We start from the raw sequence: 19,942 nt of genomic DNA on the forward strand, positions 1-19,942 counted from the left end.
GCCAGAAAAAGCCAAGCTGGTTTTCCTCGGGGGCAATGTCCTGGAAGCGTGCGTGCACACGAAAGTGCATGCCTCGAATCCATTTTTGTCAGTGCCAGTTTTCCAGGGCTGGCAAAATGGAGCTCCTCCACCAGGCACTTGTTTGAGGTCATCCGGAACGAAATAACATCTACTGAACCTCACTCCCTGGAACCCAAGCCACAGATCTGACCAAAAACGGGCCCGTTAGATTGTCCACTACATTAGAAAGTTATTTATTGTTATTACCTTTCATGGGCCTGTTAGATTGTCCACTATGTTAGAATGTTATTTCTGTTTATTGTTATCATTACAGTTACCTTTCATTCATTATAATCACTGAGTTCCATGTATTGTGCTGGCATGTTCTGTGTGAACCGCCCTGAGCCTTAGGGGAGGGCGGTATACAAATGCGATAGACAGATAGATCAACACGGCGACCCACTTGAGTGTCCTGGAATGGAAGCCATCGGTTCACACTTATAGGCAAAGGGGGAGAGGAAATGAACACGCAGCATAGGGAAAGGGGGTAACAGATTCTGAGCCTAAATAGAAAGGGGAAACCCCAAACCCCAGCAATTCGGACTCACGCCTCAACCTCTGCCAGGCGGCAGAAGGCGGCCCAGCGGGAGCCCCTCCCCTCCCCTCCCCTCGAGCGGGCGGGGCCGAGGGGGCGAACGTCACTTCCGCCTTTCCGAGCGAGCGAGCAGCGCAGAGACCGAAGGCGAGGGAGGGAGTCCGCGCGCGCCGAGTGGAACGTGAGTGCTGGACCCCCCCTCCTTTCCCCCACGCTCTCATAAGGGGGGGGCGCGATGGAACGTCCCCCCTCCTCTCCCCTCCCCCCCCTGGGCTCGCGCGGCCAGCTGGAGCCGCCATGTTGCGTCCTCGAGGGCCCCGGTCCTCCGCAGCCCTCGCGTAGGGGGAGCTCTTTATTCGCCTCTCCCCGTTAGGAATCGGGGCGAGGGGGAGAGGGGGACACGGCTCTCGACGCAGGGAGCAGCCAGAGGGCAGAAAGGCAGGCGGGTGGTTGGGTGGGAGGAAGGGGGGGGGAATTGCGGCTGGGAACCGCCCCCCCTCCGCCCCCTCCCAGGCATGCAGCCCCCACTGGTGCTTCCGTTTGCATTCAGCTCCCCCCTTCCGTGGCACGAGGGTCTCTGCTTCCTCCTCGCCTCCCTTGCTCTGCGCCCCGTGCATCTGACCCGTGCAAGGGCCTTCCTTTTGCATTGCTTTTCCTGCTGGGAACCGGCTTCTCCCAACACCTCCTCCCCGAAGATGAATTGCTTTCCTTCCACTAACCCAGCGGTGGCCATTGCCCTGCTGTTCCTTTCCCTTTTCTTATTCTCCTCCTCCCCCTTTTATTTTATTAATATGTGGCAGAGGTTAATAAGGAGTCCTGGAAGTCTTCCCCCAGGCTTTCTCCTTAAGAATGTCCTCGCTCTCCCCCCTGAGTGACCCACCCAGCGTTTGATACATTGCAACCCTCCCCCCACGCCCCTAATTCTTCCTCCAAGGTTCTCCAAGTAGCCCTGCTGGCCAAAGGGTTGCCAAGGATGTTCCACGGTATTTATGGCCTGGATGGGTGGGTGGTAGCAAGATGGCCGGCCAGCCTTGCTGGAGCAAAGGCAGGCCTCGTGTTTCCTGCTTCACAGTTCCGTGGGTGGCAGGCAAAACCCACAGCGAGGCGTGGGGTGATGTCCTGGTGCGTGTGGGCTATACCGGGCAGTAGAGTGGCTCCATTTAATCCTTGGGTTTTGTCTCTGTGGCTCATTCACCATAAATCTTGACCCTGCCGTTCTGACTATTCCTCATACGGCTGGAGATGTGCTTTTGGGGAACTCTTGTGCTTCACTACTTGGATGAGGCTGCATTGCTTGGTTAACTGGGGGAGCATATTGGCATTATGTGTTGGAACCAATAAGTCCATTCTTGGTTAAGACTCTTTTCATTAGACCTCCACAGGACTTCTCTGCAGCCCACTTCCTTTCGTCTGAGACTTATTTCATTTTTTCCAGCGGTTCACGCCAGTGAAGGAGCCTTGGGTATTGGGGAACTGTGCAGTCTAGCCAGCTGCCTGCCGACATTAGAGAGAAAAAGTGCTGTTTGTACTATGTCCTCCTGAAATAAAAGAACAATAAAGGCCTTCTATGCCCAGTTTTTGTTGGAGGGGACTTAGATGATTCCAAAAAAAGAGGAGGTTAGAAATCATAACAAATATTTAGCGCTTCTTTGGTTGAGCTGCAGATAGTTAGTTAGCCTTTGGGCTGTGTGCTTTGCAGGCCTGCACAATGTAACAGATGCTATCAGGCATCTGTTTCCAAGTATTCTTATGCAGGCATTCTTATCTGTCCCTTGGTGGCCTATATTTGAATGTTCCTACTCTCAACCTTACTGCTTCTCAGCATGGGTTTGACTCCTTCAAAATTGGCAGTATTCCCCCTATGTTTCTTCTGTATTCCTTTACCGGCCTCCATCTCTTCCTGTCTTTAAATCATTTGGTTTCAGTATGTTCAGTCATAAAAATCCCACCCATTCATGCCCACAAAGCCTCCTTTTCTGTAACCCATTTGTCATGCATTTATGCCCACGTCTTATTCAAGTGTTCTTCAGTGTCCTTTCATCACCTTAATAAAGCAGCGGGGGCAGGGGGGCTGTTTTCTTGTGTTTTGTTAAAGCATACATGAACAATATGGGAAGGTTGCAGCAAGAGAAGAAGGTACTAATCCATCTGGAGAGACCTTCTGTGGCCTTGGAGAAATGGCTACCTTACACTTACCTGGCAGGTGGTTTCTCTCCCCCCCCCTCCAATTGCCTTCTGGGATGTCTGTTTCATAGCCACTGGGGATCACCTAGGTTGGACCAGGTGATAGAAGGTTTAGGGCTGAAAGTGAAATTTCAGTCCCCAGCTGTTATTGGTTGCCTGGGAAACCGTCTGCTCTGACTTTACTGCCCAGGTGATCCAGCAGCAGCTTCTGGGAAATGCAAGCCCCAGCGAGGGGGGAGGGGATTGCTTCAGTTTGCACTACCCAAGGGCTGGCTCTGTCTGGAGGATAGAGGAGCCTTTGAGAATACGGAAGCTGTCTCTGCTTTGGAGAGTGCAATTTTTACTTAACGTAATACTTCACTTGCTCCACCATTCCTAAGGGTCAAAAGAAGCCCAGTTCCTCTAGGGAAAGGCCAAGGCACTTCTCTCACTTTTAACAAAATTTGACATAGGCCATCAGCCACAGGCTGCAACAAGCTCTGTCATGCTGGCTTTGAAATACATTGGATAGAGGTTGTGCCTCCTTACTTGTTCCTTTCATTCAGCAGCACATGGTGCAAGCAGCTATTTGTGTTTGGCACCCGTGATTTCAGCATTCCTCAAAAGCATTTGACCACTTGCCAGTGGTCAGGATTTTCTGTCCTGGCCAGTCTCTCTCAAGGTTGGTGTCTCCAGAGCTTTGAAGCTTTTCCTGGCACCTCCCCTTGTATGCGAGGTTGATGGGTGGGGTCATTCCTTGGCAGGCTGTGTCTGGGGAAAGCTGCCCCTTTCCAATCTCCCAGTTTGGCCATCCAGATTATTAGCCATGTATTTTGATGGCTGCTGGGGTTACTGGCTGTTGGAGCTGGTTCTGCAGAGGAAAGATGCTGCAGGGTTTTGTGTGCGCGGTTTTTTTTAAAGGAAGCAGATAACCTAGCTTTCCTTTGCTGGAAAGTCATCAAAGATAAAGTGGCCCTCTGTTGGACAGTAGTTTGGATAAAGGTAAAGGTATCCCCTGTGCAAGCACTGGGTCATGTCTGAGTCAACCTTGAGCCTGCTGCTGGGATTGAACTCCCAGCCTCATGGGCAGAGCTTTCAGGCTGCATGTCTGCTGCATTACCACTCTGTGCCACAAGAGGCTCTTTGGATACCCCACTCCAGAAGTTTGGATACTCCACCCCAGAAGGAGGAATTATTCATCCCCAAGAGAAGAGTTTCTGGGGCATTTCAGGCTGCAACCTGGAAAGAGGTGGGGTCACACTTCTGTGCATGGTATTGAGGATGGGCTGCAAACCCACAGATTGTGCAGTGGAGAGCAATCCATGGGCTGCTTCAGAAGGGGATGAATTGGCAATAGTTGTCGCCTCTCCCTTACATGCATGAATCTTTCCCTTGGGATCCATCCCATTACATTGAAATAGGGATGCAATTGTTTACTCTGCACACCATAGATTTCTCCCCTGAGATAAGAATATGCCATATGTCCCAATCATCTTAAAAAAAAACAAACAAACACTGTTGTAGTATGAGCCTCTTGTGGCGCAGAGTGGTAAGGCAGCAGACATGCAGTCTGAAAGCTCTGCTGGGAGTTCAATCCCAGCAGCCGGCTCAAGGTTGACTCAGCCTTCCGTCCTTCCGAGGTCGGTAAAATGAGTACCCAGTTTGCTGCTGGGGGGTAAACGGTAATGACTGGCAAACCACCCCGTATTGAGTCTGCCATGAAAACCCTAGAGGGCGTCACCCCAAGGGTCAGACATGACCCGGTGCTTGCACAGGGGATACCTTTACCTTAGTGTTTTGGTGACTGTATGGGGAGTTCTATTTACAGCTGTTTTACAGTTAGAAATAGCTTGGTCTTTGTAGAAGCCTCTAATAAACTCACTGCCTTTAAAAAGCTGCCACTTTGGAGTCACTTTCCTGTAAAGATCTGTCTAGAGATATTTAAAACATTGGCTTGGTGTCCATATAGACAGGACTTAGGGCTAACAATGTAATTGCCTGTTACAAGCACAGCCACTCTCCAGAGCATAGTAGAATAAGTGAAATTTCACATGTTGCTGAAATATCTCAGGCGATACGGACTCTCTGGCAGCCTTTCCCCATTAAATGTATTTGAAGAAGAAAAAGAGTTGGTTTTTATATGCCACTTTTCTCTACCCGAAGGAGTCTTAAAGTGGCTTACAGTCGCCTTCCCTTTTCTCTCTCCACAACAGACACCCTGAGAGGTAGGGGAGGCTGAGAGGAGCCCCTGAAATTTTTTTCCTGGCTTCTAGGAGTCCTGGAAGTGATGCCAGCTGGCCACGCCTCCAGTTTAAGTGTCACCGCTATACGTGGCCTGGGCCCTACATACCTGAGAGATCACTTGCCTCATTATGCCCCCTGCACGGCTCTTCGCTCTGCGGATGCAAATCTGCTGGAAGCCCCTGACTCAAGGGAAGTTTGGCTGGCTTTGGCCAGGGCCTGGTTGGTCCTGGCCCCTCCTGGGAGAGCTACAGGCTCTGATGGAGCTCTCGCAGTTCTGCAGGTTCTGTGAGATGGAGCACTTGCCAGGACTAGGAAGATCTTGGGCCCTCACCCGGGCTGACCTTAAGATCAACCCTCATACCCCTGAGGCATTAATATATCGGGGTTGGGTGCGTGTGGGGGTTTCTTATCGCTGCCTGTATGTGATGTTGTATTTGGGGGTTTTAATGGGTCTTTCATGCTTGTATTGTGACCTGCCATGGCAGGAGATGAATCCCAAAATAAATAATTGACATAATTTCCCGTGTTAACAGGTAGACTCAAAGAAGGGGGGGGGGAAGCAGTTTAAGTTGGGAGTAGGCATGCAGGCTCTGCCCCCTTCCAGACACAGAACCATCCCTAGCTTGTGGCTGAGTCCAGGGGTAGTCAACCTGTGGTCCTCCAGATGTTCATGGACTACAATTCCCATGAGCCCCTGCCAGCGTCTGCTGGCAGGGGCTCATGGGAATTGTAGTCCACGAACATCTGGAGGACCACAGGTTGACTACCCCTGGCTGAGTCCATTAAGGCAAGAACAGAAAGACCACGGGGGCCTGGTTGGGAATCCCTGGTCTAGCAACTGGTCTTGCACTTGCTTGTGATGTCCTTTCAGGGTTCAGCCCATGATTGTTTAGATTTGATAAAAGAGATCGGATTTGTTTGAATTGCTCACTGGTTTTTAAATTACTTTATAATTACAATCATTTCATTTTAATAGCTTTTAGTGAAACCGTATCTTCTGCTACGTTTTAAATTATGTACGCAGCCCCGAGCCGGTTTGCTGGAATGGGCAGTATATAAATTGAATAAATAAATTGTCTTTAATACGGGTCCAAGATAAAGCTAAGATGGCTGGCAGGCAGGGTTGAATTTTACAGCAGGGCTGAATTTTACGAAGTATGAAAGAAGGAAAGGGGAAGAAAGTTCAAGTTCAAGGAAGAAAAGTGGGGGAGGGATTGGTGCTTGAAGGGAAAGGATTTTTAACATTTGTGAAGTCCCAATACATTTTGCATCCAGCTTTTTCAGATCCTCAGTAGAATGTTCCTTTCCCTTCTGTAAGTATCAAACTGAAAGAAACAAAGTATGTCCTGTCAAAGAAAGAAGGCTGGGGTTTTGTAAAGGATACAAAGTTATTTTGTCTGTTGTTAACCAGCTGGATCAGAACACAAGGGAATTGCTGGATGCCCTGTATAAACTTTGCATCATTTATAAGAATCCTATTACCCCCCCCTCGTGGGGGGCCCATTTGTCTGAATTTGCAAATGAACTCAAGTTCAGAAAGTCAGCAGGTCTTCCTTATAGCCCCAGATATCTTCTCAGGAAGGCCAAAACACCGAATAGGTTATGAATGGATGAAACAGATTAGATCTATTGCTGCCTCCTAGCACAGTCTGCTTGTATGACATGTTAGTAGGTAAAGAATGATTAAACACCTTCCTCAACTTTGCTTGAGGTTGCTTTTCCTGCTTGGTCAGCCAGAGTTCAACAGTGTGAGGTTCCCTTTCAGGCCAGGTTCTTTCCCATGAAATGGTGGTCAGCTATTGAAAACCAGCACAGTTTTCTTTCTTAAACACAACCCAATTTGTCCCTGATGGTTCACATTATTGTGCCGATGTCCAGGTTCTGTGTACAAGGCAGATTCTACATAATACGGGTGAATGAGGTCAGGGTGATAAATGCATGGTAAAGGTAAAGGTGTCCCCTGTGCAAGCACTGAGTCATGTCTGACCCTTGGGGTGACGCCCTCTAGCGTTTTCATGGCAGACTCAATACGGGGTGGTTTGCCAGTGCCTTCCCCAGTCGTTACCGTTTACCCCCCAGCAAACTGGGTACTCATTTTACCGACCTTGGAAGGATGGAAGGCTGACTCAACCTTGAGCCGGCTGCTGGGATTGAACTCCCAGCCCCATGGGCAGAGCTTTCAGACTGCATGTCTGCTGCCTTACCACTCTGCGTCACAAGAGGCTCATACTACAAGTGTTTGTTTGTTTTACCACTCTGCGCCACAAGAGGCTGCATGCTAGCTGAATGTTTATTTCTTTTACTCGATTTATAAACCATCTTTTACCTCAGCGTGGACGCAAAGCAGCTTACATCATTCTTAGGCTAGGCTGAGGGGGTGTGACTGGCCCCGGGTCACCCAGCAAGCTTCCATGGCGCAACTGGGAATTGAACCTGGGTTTCTCAGAGCCTAGTCTGACACTTTAACCACCACATCACACTGGCTTCTTGCGGAGAGGTTTTATGCACCTGTTCTCCTGCTGTCCTAGTGTTCAACTCAAAGAGAGTGCTTAATATAGGGGAGTTTCCGAATGTGTGCCCTCCCCATGTACTTTGATGTGGTATTGTCTCTTGCCATTCTGTCAGATGTGTAAGACCAGGCTTGAAGGACTAAATGTTGAAAATCCGTTTTAGGATTTTTGAAGAGCTGCATTTGAACATGTTGAATAGTGAAATCCTGGAGTCCCAGCCAAAAGGCTGCCATTGTGATACTTAAAAAGCACTTTGAATTCTCATTGCATTGGCGAACCTTCAGGTATTTGTGTTGTTAAGATGAGAACGTTAGAAGGAATGAAGTAAAATTTTGAGAGCCCCTCTTCTGATCTGGACCCCCTCACTCCTACTGTTCCTTCACAGCGTTTTGTTTTCTTTTAGAATGCCTAAATCAAAAGAACTCGTGTCTTCGAGCTCGTCTGCCAGCGATTCGGACAGTGAAGTTGATAAAAAGGTGATTTATTTTCTTCAAAAATACTTCTCTATTGTTGTCCTCACAGTGTTGTCAAAACTTATGTGAAAGCCCAGTCAAAATAACACAGTGGGGGCAAATGCGGTGGCATAAAATATCCAGAGACCACTTTAAAATTCTTCCCTTCACCTGTCCGGAGGCATTTATAAATCCATCCCTAGGCCTCTCTGGTGACCGGGGGGGGGGGGGAACTGCTGATGGAAAGTTCCATTACAATACTGGCCTGGTTAACAGTCATTAAAATGCATCTGTGTTGCCCAGTAGTCAAGGAAAATAAATTCTCGCCTAAGGTGCATTGTGTAGTATTTGTAATAAACTGTCTTAGAAGCAGAGTTGATGTGTTAATCGGGCTTGTTCCATTTGTTTTTCTGCTACTTCTCAAAATCCATGGAGTCCTGCAGAATATCTGCTTATAATGCAAATGACATGCATGCTGTGTATCAACCCAGCTGGTCTAATTGGTAACAAAATCCATTCTTAAGGAATGACCTGATAAAAAGTTTATGACACTCATCTCCTTGTGATGTCCCACCCAGCAGGGTCAAATGGAAAACTGGTAACAAAGCCCATTGTTAGGCAGCAGCGTGTTTAAAAACTTTATAGCCCTCATTGGGTGCATCTCTTTGTGACGTCCCACTTTTGCAGTGGCATGTATTTATTTCTTTATATTTATATACCGTCGCTCCCAAATGTCTCGCGGCGCTTTACAAAGCTCCAGGAGCAAAGATGTAGTAGCATATTAGCATGTGGAAGGCTGCAGATTAAGGATGTTTCGGAATTTGGCATATCATCTCTTCTCTTTTTAAAAGCAGAGTTAAAGCCATAGGTTGGCTCCTAGAGAACTCTAGATGGTGTTCTGCAGTAACTACCGAGCTTCTGCAGTAACTACCTAGCAGGGTGGATGCTGTATTTGGGGTTGGCAGCATAGAGCTGGCCATGTTAAATGCTTATTTGAATGAATGCCGAGATGGCATTAACCTGATCTCATCACATCTTGGAAGCCAAGCAGGGTCAGCCCTGATTAACACTGGGACCCGAGACTAGCGATCCCCAACTTGTGGGCTGCGGACCACATGTGGTCCTTCGACTAATTGGAGGTGGGCCCCGAAGGACGCCTTCTCTCCCCCCCCCCCGGCCCTTTACTTCATCCCCTCCAGCCCTTTACAACACACTTCATTGTTGTGGCGTGTCTGTATCTTATTTTGAAGGGATGTTTAAACATTACCATAGCAATCAGAGAACGCTAGGGCAGTGGTTGAGAGTAGAGGAGTAAACTACCCCCCCCCCACCGGGCCTCAGTAAAAGGCGTTGAGTGGTCCCGGCGTTGAGTGGTCCCCGGTGATAAAAAGGTTGGGGACCACTGCCCTAGACCATTGAGGAATTCAAAGGTCCCGTAACAGAGGAAGGCTGTTAGTCTCCTGCCTTGGAAACCCTATTGGGTTTGCCATCAGTTGGCTTTCGTTGTGTGCACACGCACACATTCACAAACATACAAAACATGACATGGCCGTAAGCAGCTTTTGAAACCCGGGAAAGCTGGAACTTGGGTGCATGGCTCTCCATTGGCTTTAACGTCCAAAGAAGTTGGTGGAAAGGTACATGTGAGCATTTATATTCCACTTGCAAGGACATAAAGGCTTTCCTGGCTGTGCTCAGGTCAAACCAGGGGAAACATTTTGGGTCTCTGCTGTAACGGTGGCTAGCTCTGCCATTGTCAGTACCCAGATCTCTTTAAAATACTAAAGATAGCTTAAAGGTCACTTAAATATTTGCTCATGTTGTCCTCTCAAAGTGTTTAAGAGTTTTTCTCTTGTATAGCTTGATTTGAGTCCAGGAGCACCTTTAGAGACCAACAAGGTTTTGGGGCTATGAACTTTTGAGAATCAAAAGCTCCCTTTGTCAGGTACCGTGTTCGATAGCCCGAAATCTTGAAAGCTGATACCCTGAAACTCTCATTTGGTCTCTGCGGTACCACTGGACTCAGATGTAGCTGTTCTACTGCAGATGAACGCTATTTCACCCTCAGAAACTTCTCTCTGGTATGCTGATGTGCTAAGTCAGGGGTAGTCAAACTGCAGCCCTCCAGAAGTCCATGGACTACAGTTCCTATGAGCCCCTGCCAGCGTTTGCTGGCAGGGGCTGATGGGAACTGTAGTCCATGGACGTGTGGAGAGTTGCAGTTTGACTACCCCCGTGCTAAGTACTGCTTCAGACGTTGGCTTCTGATTCTGGGGCTCCTGCATTGTTTGCCAGTAAGGTTCAGAATTTTCATCCTGCTCAACAAAGAAAGAGAACTCTCAGAGCTTGGGAGAGAGAATATCCAGCCCAGACTCTTAAGTCACCTGGCCTGACCCAGAATGAAGGTAATGCAGCTCACTTTGGTAGGTCGCTAGGCGATGCTCAAAAGAGAAGCCCATTGACCCCGTTAAGGGCAAAGAGATTTAATAAGGTTGCAGATTGGCTCTGCCTGCCCTCTGAATGTTGGGCCTATAATGGAGAGATGTAATAATGAGCATGTGGCAGTGCCTCGTGTTAGAAGAAGCCTTTTACATGAATGGAAAGATTTTTCTCATGCAGGCCCCAGAATGTTGCTTTATAGTGTCCATTCCTTTCAAATAAATAGCATGCTGTCCATATGTGCGTCGTTCTTTTGTATTCAAAATTCTTTTGAAACTTCTATACACTCTAACGCTGGAGAAGAGGAAGGGGTGTCTCTGCTATTATTACCCAAAAAGCTGCCTTTTATGCCTTTGCCTATATTTAGGAGATTAAACAGAGCTCATATCCCTTTGTTAGGGTGTTAAGTTGGCTTTCAGCAGGAGCAAAAGCAGACTTGGTCTGAATTCTCCTGCACAGCGAGGCAAAGAGACTAATTGGCTTCAGATTGTAAAGTGCTGTCTCCCCCCCTCCCCCCCCCCACTTTCCTCAATCTATTTTTTTTTTAACTCAAGGCAACACGGAAAAAACCGGCAGCCCCCGAAAAGCCCGCAAAGAAGCAGAAGACCGGTGAGAGCTCCAAAGGGGCCACTTCCTCCAAACAGAGCAGCAACAGAGATGAGAACATGTTTCAGGTAAAGAGGGCTGTCACCTGGGTCGGAGAGTACATGGTGGGACTGCCGGGCAAAGCGCCCTGTGGCTCTGTGCCTGGACTTTGCAAAGGGGAAGAAAGTCCTGCTGTAAGAAGAGCAAAATAACGTCCATTTCGTAGCTGGGAAAAGCTAGAGCCCTCTGCAGTCAAAAGGCTTAAAGCAGTCAACTTGGTGTAGTGGCCAAGAGCGGCGGCTTCTCATCTGGAGGGAGCCGGGTTTGAGTCCCCGCTCCTCCTCCACATGCAGCCAGCTGGGTGACCTTGGTGTAGTTACAGTTCTTTTTGAGCTGTTCTCACAAATCAGTTCTCTCAGAGCTCTCTCAGGGCCCCTACAGTGTCAGCTGTGGGGAGAGAAAGGGGAAGGGGATTGTAAGCTGCTGTGAGACTCTTTTAGGCAGTGAAAAGCAGGGTATAAAAAACGATGCTTCTTCTTGCAGACATGTAGGACCCTGGCATTTGAGCTTGGTTGTAGTACTCTGAAATGCTGCAATAACTGTGGAAAGGAAATTGGGAAGACTGTCCTGTATGGGTCCAGAAGCTTCTTTCAAAATTGAGGTTTTTTGCACTTACGTTCCACAGTTGTTGATACGAGGCATGCAGGTTTCAGTTTCAGGAATGCCTAAGAGTGTTTCTGCTGTATTTCATCCCTTTCCTTTATTAACAGCAAGCTCCGGTGACTGGAGGTCTTGAGCCATCCAATAAAATAACAGTTAAAATATCAATAAAAATGACAGAAAAGGAATTATGCCCGTCGTAAAATTAAAAGGTGGCCACATTAATACTTAACAGGAGACTGTTACAAAGAGATTCTTTTTGGGAAATACATGGAGAGTATAAATGAAATTTCATAATGCTTTTATTGGGCACAGGAATATGAAGAGTGGGGGTTTATACTCCGCTTTTCACTGCCCAAAGGAGTCTCAAAGGGGCTTACAATCATCTTCTCTTTCTCTCCCCACAACAGAGACCCTGTGAGGTAGGTGGGGTGGAGAGAACTCTGACGGAACAGCTCTAAAAGGACTGTGACTAGCTCACCCAACTGGCTGCGTGTGGTAGAGTCAGGAATCAAATCAGTCACTCTTAACTATGGCACCACGCTGGCTGTCCTAAAGAAAGGAAAGACTTTGTTTAAAACTATCAGGAAACTAGTGTGGCAGTTCTGTTTTCTGAAGAAGATTCTTCTTCCATTGGACAGAACTAGCAGCTTGAAAAGAAGAAACAATTAGGAAATCTAGGGTGTGGCTGTGATTAGAGATTCTCTCCTCCCCTGCAGTAGAAGTAGTTCATGGGCTAAAATACAGGTACCTCTGCAGGTTAGGAAACAGAAGAAGTTGATCAGATGGGAGCATGAAGCTGCCTTGTACCAAAGCAGACCATAGGGCCATCGGAGACTGTATTGTCTACTCAGACTGGCAGTAACTCTCCAGTGTCTCAGGCAGAGGTCTTTCACATTACCTCCTGCCTGGTCCTTTCAACTGGAGATGCTGAGGATTTGAACCTAGAACCTTCTGCATACCAAGCAGATGCTCTGCCACTGAGACATGACCCCTCTGCCACTCGCCTCCAGGTATGTAACCCCCACTCACCCCCTGGCACTCTAGGTTTTAATCATCAAGGTTCTTGAGCAGTGGTTCTCAACCTTCCTAATGCCACATCCCTTTAATGCAGTTCCTCATGCTGGGGTGACCCCCAACCATAACATTATGCAAGTGTTCTTTCACGGAAATTAAGCCGGAACCGACCAATGGCATGAAGATCCCTAGTTCATGATTGTATATAAATTGTTTTTTTCCCCCCTGGGTTTCTCAGTTCAGTTCTGCCTCTTATCCCACCATGCTGAACTCGCTCTTTTCTGCTGCTCCAGAGAGGCGAACGCTGTATCTTGATCTGCCCTGCAAGGCTGTTGTGTAGATGGTGCCCCCCTGGCCAAGCTGCTTGCCCTGCCGTGACCCCAAAGGGGTCCCTACCCCCAGGTTGAGAACCACAGTTCTTGAGGCTGCAGGAGGAAACTTAGGCTGCTCCCATCCTCACTCCCAGCCCCATTCTCTTGTGGCCTATTTTGGATTCCCAAAAGGAGATCAACCTCCTCCCCATGAAATGCACACCTCAGGTTGCAACGGAGGTGATTCTAGTTAATTAGATAAAAGGTAATCTATCTGGCGCTCGGTTGAATACAGATGCCTTGCGCTTGTATGACTCACATAGGCCTATTATGCATGGCTGCTGAAACGGCGGCATGGAGAACGCGGGGGAGGAAGAAGCGAAGGAAACCGCTTACGCACGGGATGGAACGCAATGGCGGCAAAGCCCAGAGTATCCGATTATGCACGCAGCTACTCCGGGGCCGCTTCTGGTTGCGCCCTGGTCCCGGGAAGCTCCACTTTTTTCCGCATCTCACTAAAGCGGCTTTTTCGGCGGCATACGTTGACTCTGCGCCCGGTTGCCGCCTGCAGCGTGCATAATTGGTGATTTATAGTGTCCATAGTGGGTTTTGCTTTGGCTTTTTCGGTTCCCCTCGAACCTTGAGCACTCAAACCCTGAGAGACACCAAAAGTGACTCTCATCAAGGCGGTCCTTCAGGGAGGGTCAGGAAGGAAGCAGAGCCTCCCTTAGCAACAGGGTTTTTTGGCACGTTCAGGACAGCTAGACTAGAAGGTGGGATTTTCTCTGCACCAGTCAGGCCGAGCATAATCCCATAATCCATGTGGAAGACACATGAAGCAAATCTGCTTTACTGAAGAATTTGGTCGGAGCCATGTGTGGTTCGCACCGAGGGGGACTGAACTAGAGGGCCATATTGTGAAATGTCATGGGGGCAGTGACAGAAAGATTGTGCCCAGCAAGCGCCCTGGCCAGGTCAAGCACATTGGAGCCCTCGCTGCACCTGGGCTATATTTGGCGGCCCATGTACTCCCCCATGCGGCCAGATGCTTGCTAATCCAGCGTGGGTGAAGCATTGGCCAATAAGCTTAAGTGTGTGTGCATGAGAAGGAGCTTAAGAGTGCCAAGGACAGGGTTAGAATATTTTTAAGGGTCACCTTCAAAATGTAGCAGCGTCATGGTCACGGCTCGTATTAAAACCACTGAGCTGTTAAGAGCATGAGCCGGGAAGCCTCACATGGACGCTGCCTGAATCCTGCATCAATGAAAAGGAACTACACCGTTGATTTCCGAATGTTACAGATGAGAAAAACGAAATCAGCAGGCCAAAATGATAAGTCTCACAGCCACTCTTGTTTGGTGTATAAATCATATAATTTCTGGGCAATCAGAACGGGCTCCTAGGTATGTTTTTCCCCGTTTTCAAATACTTCTTCAATGATTGCCACTGCAGAGTCTGTAATCCATTTAACAGTAAATTAAGACGTATCTCCTAGCTTTAAGCTCTCTATCTGGAGGCAATTTTACTCCTATACCCCGCTTTTCACTACTCAAAGAGTCTGTAAGTGGCTTACAGTCATCTTCCCTTCCTCTCTCTATGACCGCTTTCCCTTCGTCTTCCCTGTGAGGTAGGTGGAGCTGAGAGAGCTCTAACAGAACTGTGCCTGGTCCTAGGTGACCCAGCAGGGTTCATGCGGAGGAGTGGGGAATCAGACACAGTCTGCTGCTCTTGATGACCACACGATGCCCGCTTTCAAGACCGCACACTTGTTTATATATCTGTTCGAATGATTGTGAGATCTTTGGTGCTAGGAATTCCCCAAAGTTATCCCGATCCTGTGATCCTTAATCCCTGCTGAAGATGTTCTATTTAGCGTTCCATGTTGCAGTGATGTGGAGGGGAGGGGGGGGTTAATAGGTCTTGCGACAAATTAGACCATACTTGGCAAAGCAGGAAAGCGCAGGTAACCGAGATGTGTAAAGGTATCCCCTGTGCAAGCACTGGCTCATATCTGACCCTTGGGGTGATGCCCTCCAGCGTTTTCATGGCAGACTCAATACGGGTTGGTTTGCCAGTGCCTTCCCCAAACCGAGATGTGTAGAGAATCCTAAAAACCCTTTCCTGGATAAGTCCCAGTCCGTAGACTTCGGAAGGATCTTGAGTAGACCTTTTTAGGATTGTGCTGTTAGTCTTGGTCAGTTTAGGATCACTCCCCATCAATCTGTAAGACCTCTTTAACCCCACTCAGTTTTTTAGTTATTCAGGTTCTGAATTGTACTGGTTTCAGCAGCTAGGCTTATGACAAATTCTGGGCTCTACCCCAAGCATCTTGTTCTGTCACCATTTCCTGCATCAATGGTTTCAGGATGGGGCCTTTCCCTCTCAATGGTGCTTTCTGCCTAGTGTAATCTCTGAACTACTCAGGTTTCAGTTTGATCTAAATACAGATTGGAGGACTTCCCAAGTGACTAAGCTTGGGCAATTAGGCAGAACCTATTCCTCTCTCACTATTTATGCCACTTGTCCCTCTCCCTCTCGCGTTTGCTGCCAGGGGCTCATGGGAATTGTAGTCCATGAACATCTGGAGGGCCGCAGTTTGACTACCCCTGATCTACAGCATCCCATTTCTAAATGATTGACAGACCTTTTCTGTTCCTGGATGCAGACAAACTGTACACCTCATAGAATCAGAGAGTTTAAGGGACCTCCTGGGTCATCTAGTCCAACCCCCGGCACTATATAGGACACTCACATCCCTTTAGCTCATCCACTGTAACCTGCCACCCCTTTTGAACCTTCACAGAATCAGCCTCTCCGTAAGATGGCTATAGAATCATAGAACCATAGAGTTGGAAGGGGCCATGCAGGCCATCTAGTCCAACCCCCTGCTCAACGCAGGATCAGCCCAAAGCTTCCTAAAGCATCCAAGAAAAGTGTGTATCCAACCTTTGCTTGAAGACTGCCAGTGAGGGGGAGCTCACCACCTCCTTAGGCAGCCTATTCCAGAGGTTATGCAGCCTCTGTTTAAAAATGTCCAAAGATGGAGAACCCACTACCTCCTTCTTTGGTAGCCTTCCCCTTTGGTCCTTGCTTTTCAAGTACCTGTGATCTCTGTACATCATCATTGCTTGCTAAATTTCTAGACAACTTCAAGTACTCAGGCTAATTTGGGTCTTTTAACTTCTCTGTGGATTAGGTCATGGTCCACCAGCAGACCAGGTACCAACCTTTATCAAACTTGTACATTCAGTTGTTATTTCTGAATTTAAGTTTACATTTATATTTATGAAGGTAGTGGCTGATTGGGATTTTTTTTTGTCTTTATTGGACAAGTACTAAAAAGGTTGACCTTAGGTTCCCCTTGGGCATAATCCCCATGTTTTCGGCTACATATCGGGGGGGGGGGGAATTCTCAGACAGGGTAGTTCAGGAGTGGAATGGGCTGCCTAAGGAGGTTGGACTAGAGCAGGGGTAGTCAAACTGCGGCCCTCCGGATGTCCATGGACTACAATTCCTATGTGCCCCTGCCAACAAACGGGAATTGTAGCACATGGACATCTGGAGGGCCACAGTTTGATTACCCCTGGACTAGAGGGCCTGCATGGCCTCTCCCAACTCTATGGTACTATGATTCTATATCTATATGGTCCTATGATTCCTTGCTACTATAGAAAGGAACAATCCATGCTTCTGCAAAGGCAATAATTCAGTTTTGTTTGGCCTTTGGATGAAAGAGCTGGGTTTTTAACAACCCTCTCCTTCTGGCTGTCATTTCTTGTTTGTATGTGAGATACTTCCCCGGGGACAGGAGAGCTGCATCCGATGATCTTGCTCAGAAATAAACTCCAGACCAGCATTGCTTTGCCAGTCCTTGAAATGGTGTAACGGTTTGTGTCTGTCGAAACAATGATTTGAGTTCTCTGATTCATTGGCAGATTGGTAAAATGAGATACGTCAGTGTGCGCGACTTTAAAGGCAAAATCCTAATTGATATTAGAGAATACTGGATGAATCAAGAAGGTGAAATGAAACCCGGCAGAAAAGGTAAGTTGCTCGCATAACGATTGCGTGTTCATATAAAGCAGAGGTGGCCCAATGGTGGCTCTCCAGATGTCCATGGACTTCAATGCTGACAGGGGCTCATGAGAATTGTAGTCCATGGGCATCTGTAGAGCCACCGTTTGGCCACTGCTCATATAAAACATTGTACTTCCCAGTTTGTCTTCCTTATATCCAAATATCGGACATTGAAAGGAGGTGACCAGATGCAGTCGAGGGTTAGGGGATCCCTGTACCTTTGGTGACTGTATGGGAGGAAGAGCTCTGGCAGGCATCCTGTCTCTCTACTGGAACCAGCAGTCGCCTCCTTCCCACCGTGCTTGGTTACATTTAATGCAGTCAAGTGGTCCCTCTATGCTTCTGTATGCTCCCTGAGTATACTACAGAGGTGTGAAGTGAGTAGGTTGGACCTTGTCCCTGAGGCTTATTTGGAAGTCACCCTTCTCAGGCTCTCGTAATTCGATGTGCCCAGTTCAGACACCAAAGGCTATCATTTTAAGGCAGAGGTGCTCCGCCTTTTTGAGCCTACGGTCACCTTTGGGATTCTGGTGGGTGCAAACACAAAATGGCTGCCACCAAACGGGTGCATGAGATGGAGGCAGCCGCGGAATGGCTGGTGTGGCATCCTTTTTCTCACGGTGAGGATCCTAGAGCTGTAGTGGCCACTAGTGGTGAACCAACGTTTTAAAAAATTTGCACAGCCGATCAAATGTCCGGTGGCCCATCAGAAGCCGTGCTGGGCAAAGTCCTCTCTTGGCCTCACTTTTAAAAAAGACTTTGGGGGCACCAGGAATGGTATTGTCGGGAACCTCAGTTTCCTGCCCCAATTTTCACACAAGTGTACTGATTCCCCCCTAGAGTTTCACGGAACTCCTGCTTGGCTCTGGCATCTCGGTTGAGCTCGGTAGCGCCACCCCTCTCTTTACCCCTGCTTGCATTTCAAAGGATTTCTCTCGAGTCCAAGGCCCCTTGCTATCTCCCTTCAAGGCTGTTCCTCTCGGAACTCAACAGATGAGGAAATTGCTTTAACACCTCTTCATATCAAAGGACGCTCTGATCCTGATTTCCTGTGTCAATGCCTACTTCCCACCTAGGCTTGCCCCCTTTCCCACAGTCCCAGGTATATAGGTCTTGCCCCCCCCCCAATGGTCAAAGCTTCTAGGAACATATGCTACATATGGACTTGATTTTGCTGACTTCTCCAAAGAAAGACTTTTTACTTAAAGCTTTTTTCGGAAGCCCTGAGAGTAATGTCTGTGGGTTTACTGGGGTCCAACCGCTTGGTTCCTGACAGATATCAGCTGGCGCCCACAGGGATCTGTTGGCTTCCCTGTCAGAATCCACCAGCAAGCTCAGATGGCCATCTAACAATCCCCCTTTTTTCCATGACAGAAGAGCGGGCAACTAGTTTAATTCCTTTTTAAATGTTGTTGTTGTTATTATTTTAGTAATAATAGTTTAATAATACAATTAACAACGGTTACCCACCCTTTCTCTTCAAACTTAATGTATTTATTTTCCATTTATATTTGGTATTATTATATGTTTTTACCCTTATTGTAGCCAGCCCTAAGTCCCATGAGATAGGGTGGATCATCATAAATATCATAATAAAAGCTGACCTTTGCTTATTTAAGGCCAGGAGACACTGGTCTTTTAAAAATGAAGTTGAGGTTCTGAGGATGCTGAATTTTGTGCCGAATGACAAATCCAGTGATGGAACATACATGAGGTGTCATATCCCTTTTGCTTTCTCAATGAACACACTTGGCATTAGCAGCAAAAGCAGTTTATTGAGTTAGCGATACGAAGCTCATGATTATTCTTGCTGAAACTAATTTGATAGGCAATACCGTTGATCACTGTAGCCCCCAAAACCCCACCCCCAACTGACAAGAGGCAGGTTTCCCCTGTTCCCAGGAAAAGGTGCCCCCCCCAATTTCCCAGGGAAAAGCACGGAAACTAGCCCCGCACCCAGGTGCACATTACATCATTCTTGCAAAGTTGACTTAGGCCAGCTTCACCAATGACGTCTAAGCTCCCTTCTCCTACAGTTCCATCCTCCCAAAAGAATATTGGCAATTAGACTAGACAAACAAGGGAGCAATGCAAAGCAATAAAAACAGTTGCAATCAGTTAACTTTTCCAAGCCTATTCCCCATTGACAGAGACAATACACACAATGACCGTATGTCATGGCAGGAGGCTACCAACCAGGCAGATCTTGACATGAAACTAGTTTCCTATTGGTCTGATTCAATGAACAGGTGTTCTCAAGAGTTTGGGGTCTTTCCCCAGATAGGCTACCTGAGATCCTTTTTATTAGAGAGGCCGTGGGCCTGATTTCATGCCAAGCAGGTGCTCTGTAATTAAGGATCTGTTTCTGTTTCAGGTATTTCCCTAAATCCAGAGCAGTGGAGCCAATTGAAGGAACAGATTTCCGACATTGACGACGCAGTAAGGAAACTGTAAAAGGAAGGGTCACACGGGAGCTCTGTTGTTACAGGTTTAAGTAGTCTTTTTACATTGGCATTCGTTTTCTAAACTTATTTGTTTTCCAAGCTATTGTATATTTGGATTGCAAAACAATTTGTAAGATGAGCGCTTTTTAAGATGTGCATTAAAAGTGTATTCTGAGTGAAGTTATGGAATGTGTATACTTTTATTAAAACGAGGTGTTAACGTTCTCACATCGTGGTGTAAAAATAAAACACGTTCAGTTAAGACTGTTGAGTTCGACGCTGTCGTTTTTGGCCTTTTTTTGACTGAAAAGACCGATGGCCTAAGGCCAGTGGCCTCTGATTAAAGCATTTTTTAGACTTACCTGCTAATGAGAGATGTGGACCACATGTGCACCAAATGACAATTTCCTGTCGGTTGTGGAAATACCCTCTGAGTCAGACAGTG

General features: G+C 47.6%; 1 protein-coding gene across 2 annotated transcripts; it reads left to right on the forward strand.

Annotated features, from left to right (window-relative positions):
* The first annotated feature begins 643 nt into the window (after positions 1-643).
* Positions 644-19,759, forward strand: SUB1 (SUB1 regulator of transcription). Of its 2 annotated transcripts, XM_077346928.1 has the most exons (5): positions 644-776; positions 7,916-7,988; positions 10,958-11,077; positions 16,912-17,020; positions 19,428-19,759. In XM_077346928.1, exons 2-5 carry the CDS (start codon positions 7,917-7,919, stop codon positions 19,505-19,507), a joined length of 381 nt encoding a protein of 126 aa, XP_077203043.1. In that variant the 5' UTR covers positions 644-776; position 7,916; the 3' UTR covers positions 19,508-19,759. The 2 variants fall into 2 exon arrangements, with proteins under 2 accessions (XP_077203043.1, XP_077203044.1); XM_077346929.1 differs by lacking the exons at positions 644-776; positions 7,916-7,988 and adding an exon at positions 10,345-10,369.
* Positions 19,760-19,942: the final 183 nt, after the last annotated feature.

Source organism: Paroedura picta, chromosome 7 (genome assembly GCF_049243985.1).
Source record: "Paroedura picta isolate Pp20150507F chromosome 7, Ppicta_v3.0, whole genome shotgun sequence".
NCBI lineage: Eukaryota > Metazoa > Chordata > Lepidosauria > Squamata > Gekkonidae > Paroedura > Paroedura picta.

Excerpts from the sequence above, each read along its gene's own strand:
- SUB1 (XM_077346928.1), top strand. The coding sequence starts at position 7,917 with ATGCCTAAATCAAAAGAACTCGTGTCTTCGAGCTCGTCTGCCAGCGAT. Across the intron at positions 7,989-10,957 it reads ACAGTGAAGTTGATAAAAAG|GCAACACGGAAAAAACCGGC; the intron begins GTGATTTATTTT and ends TTTTAACTCAAG. Across the intron at positions 17,021-19,427 it reads AATGAAACCCGGCAGAAAAG|GTATTTCCCTAAATCCAGAG; the intron begins GTAAGTTGCTCG and ends TTTCTGTTTCAG.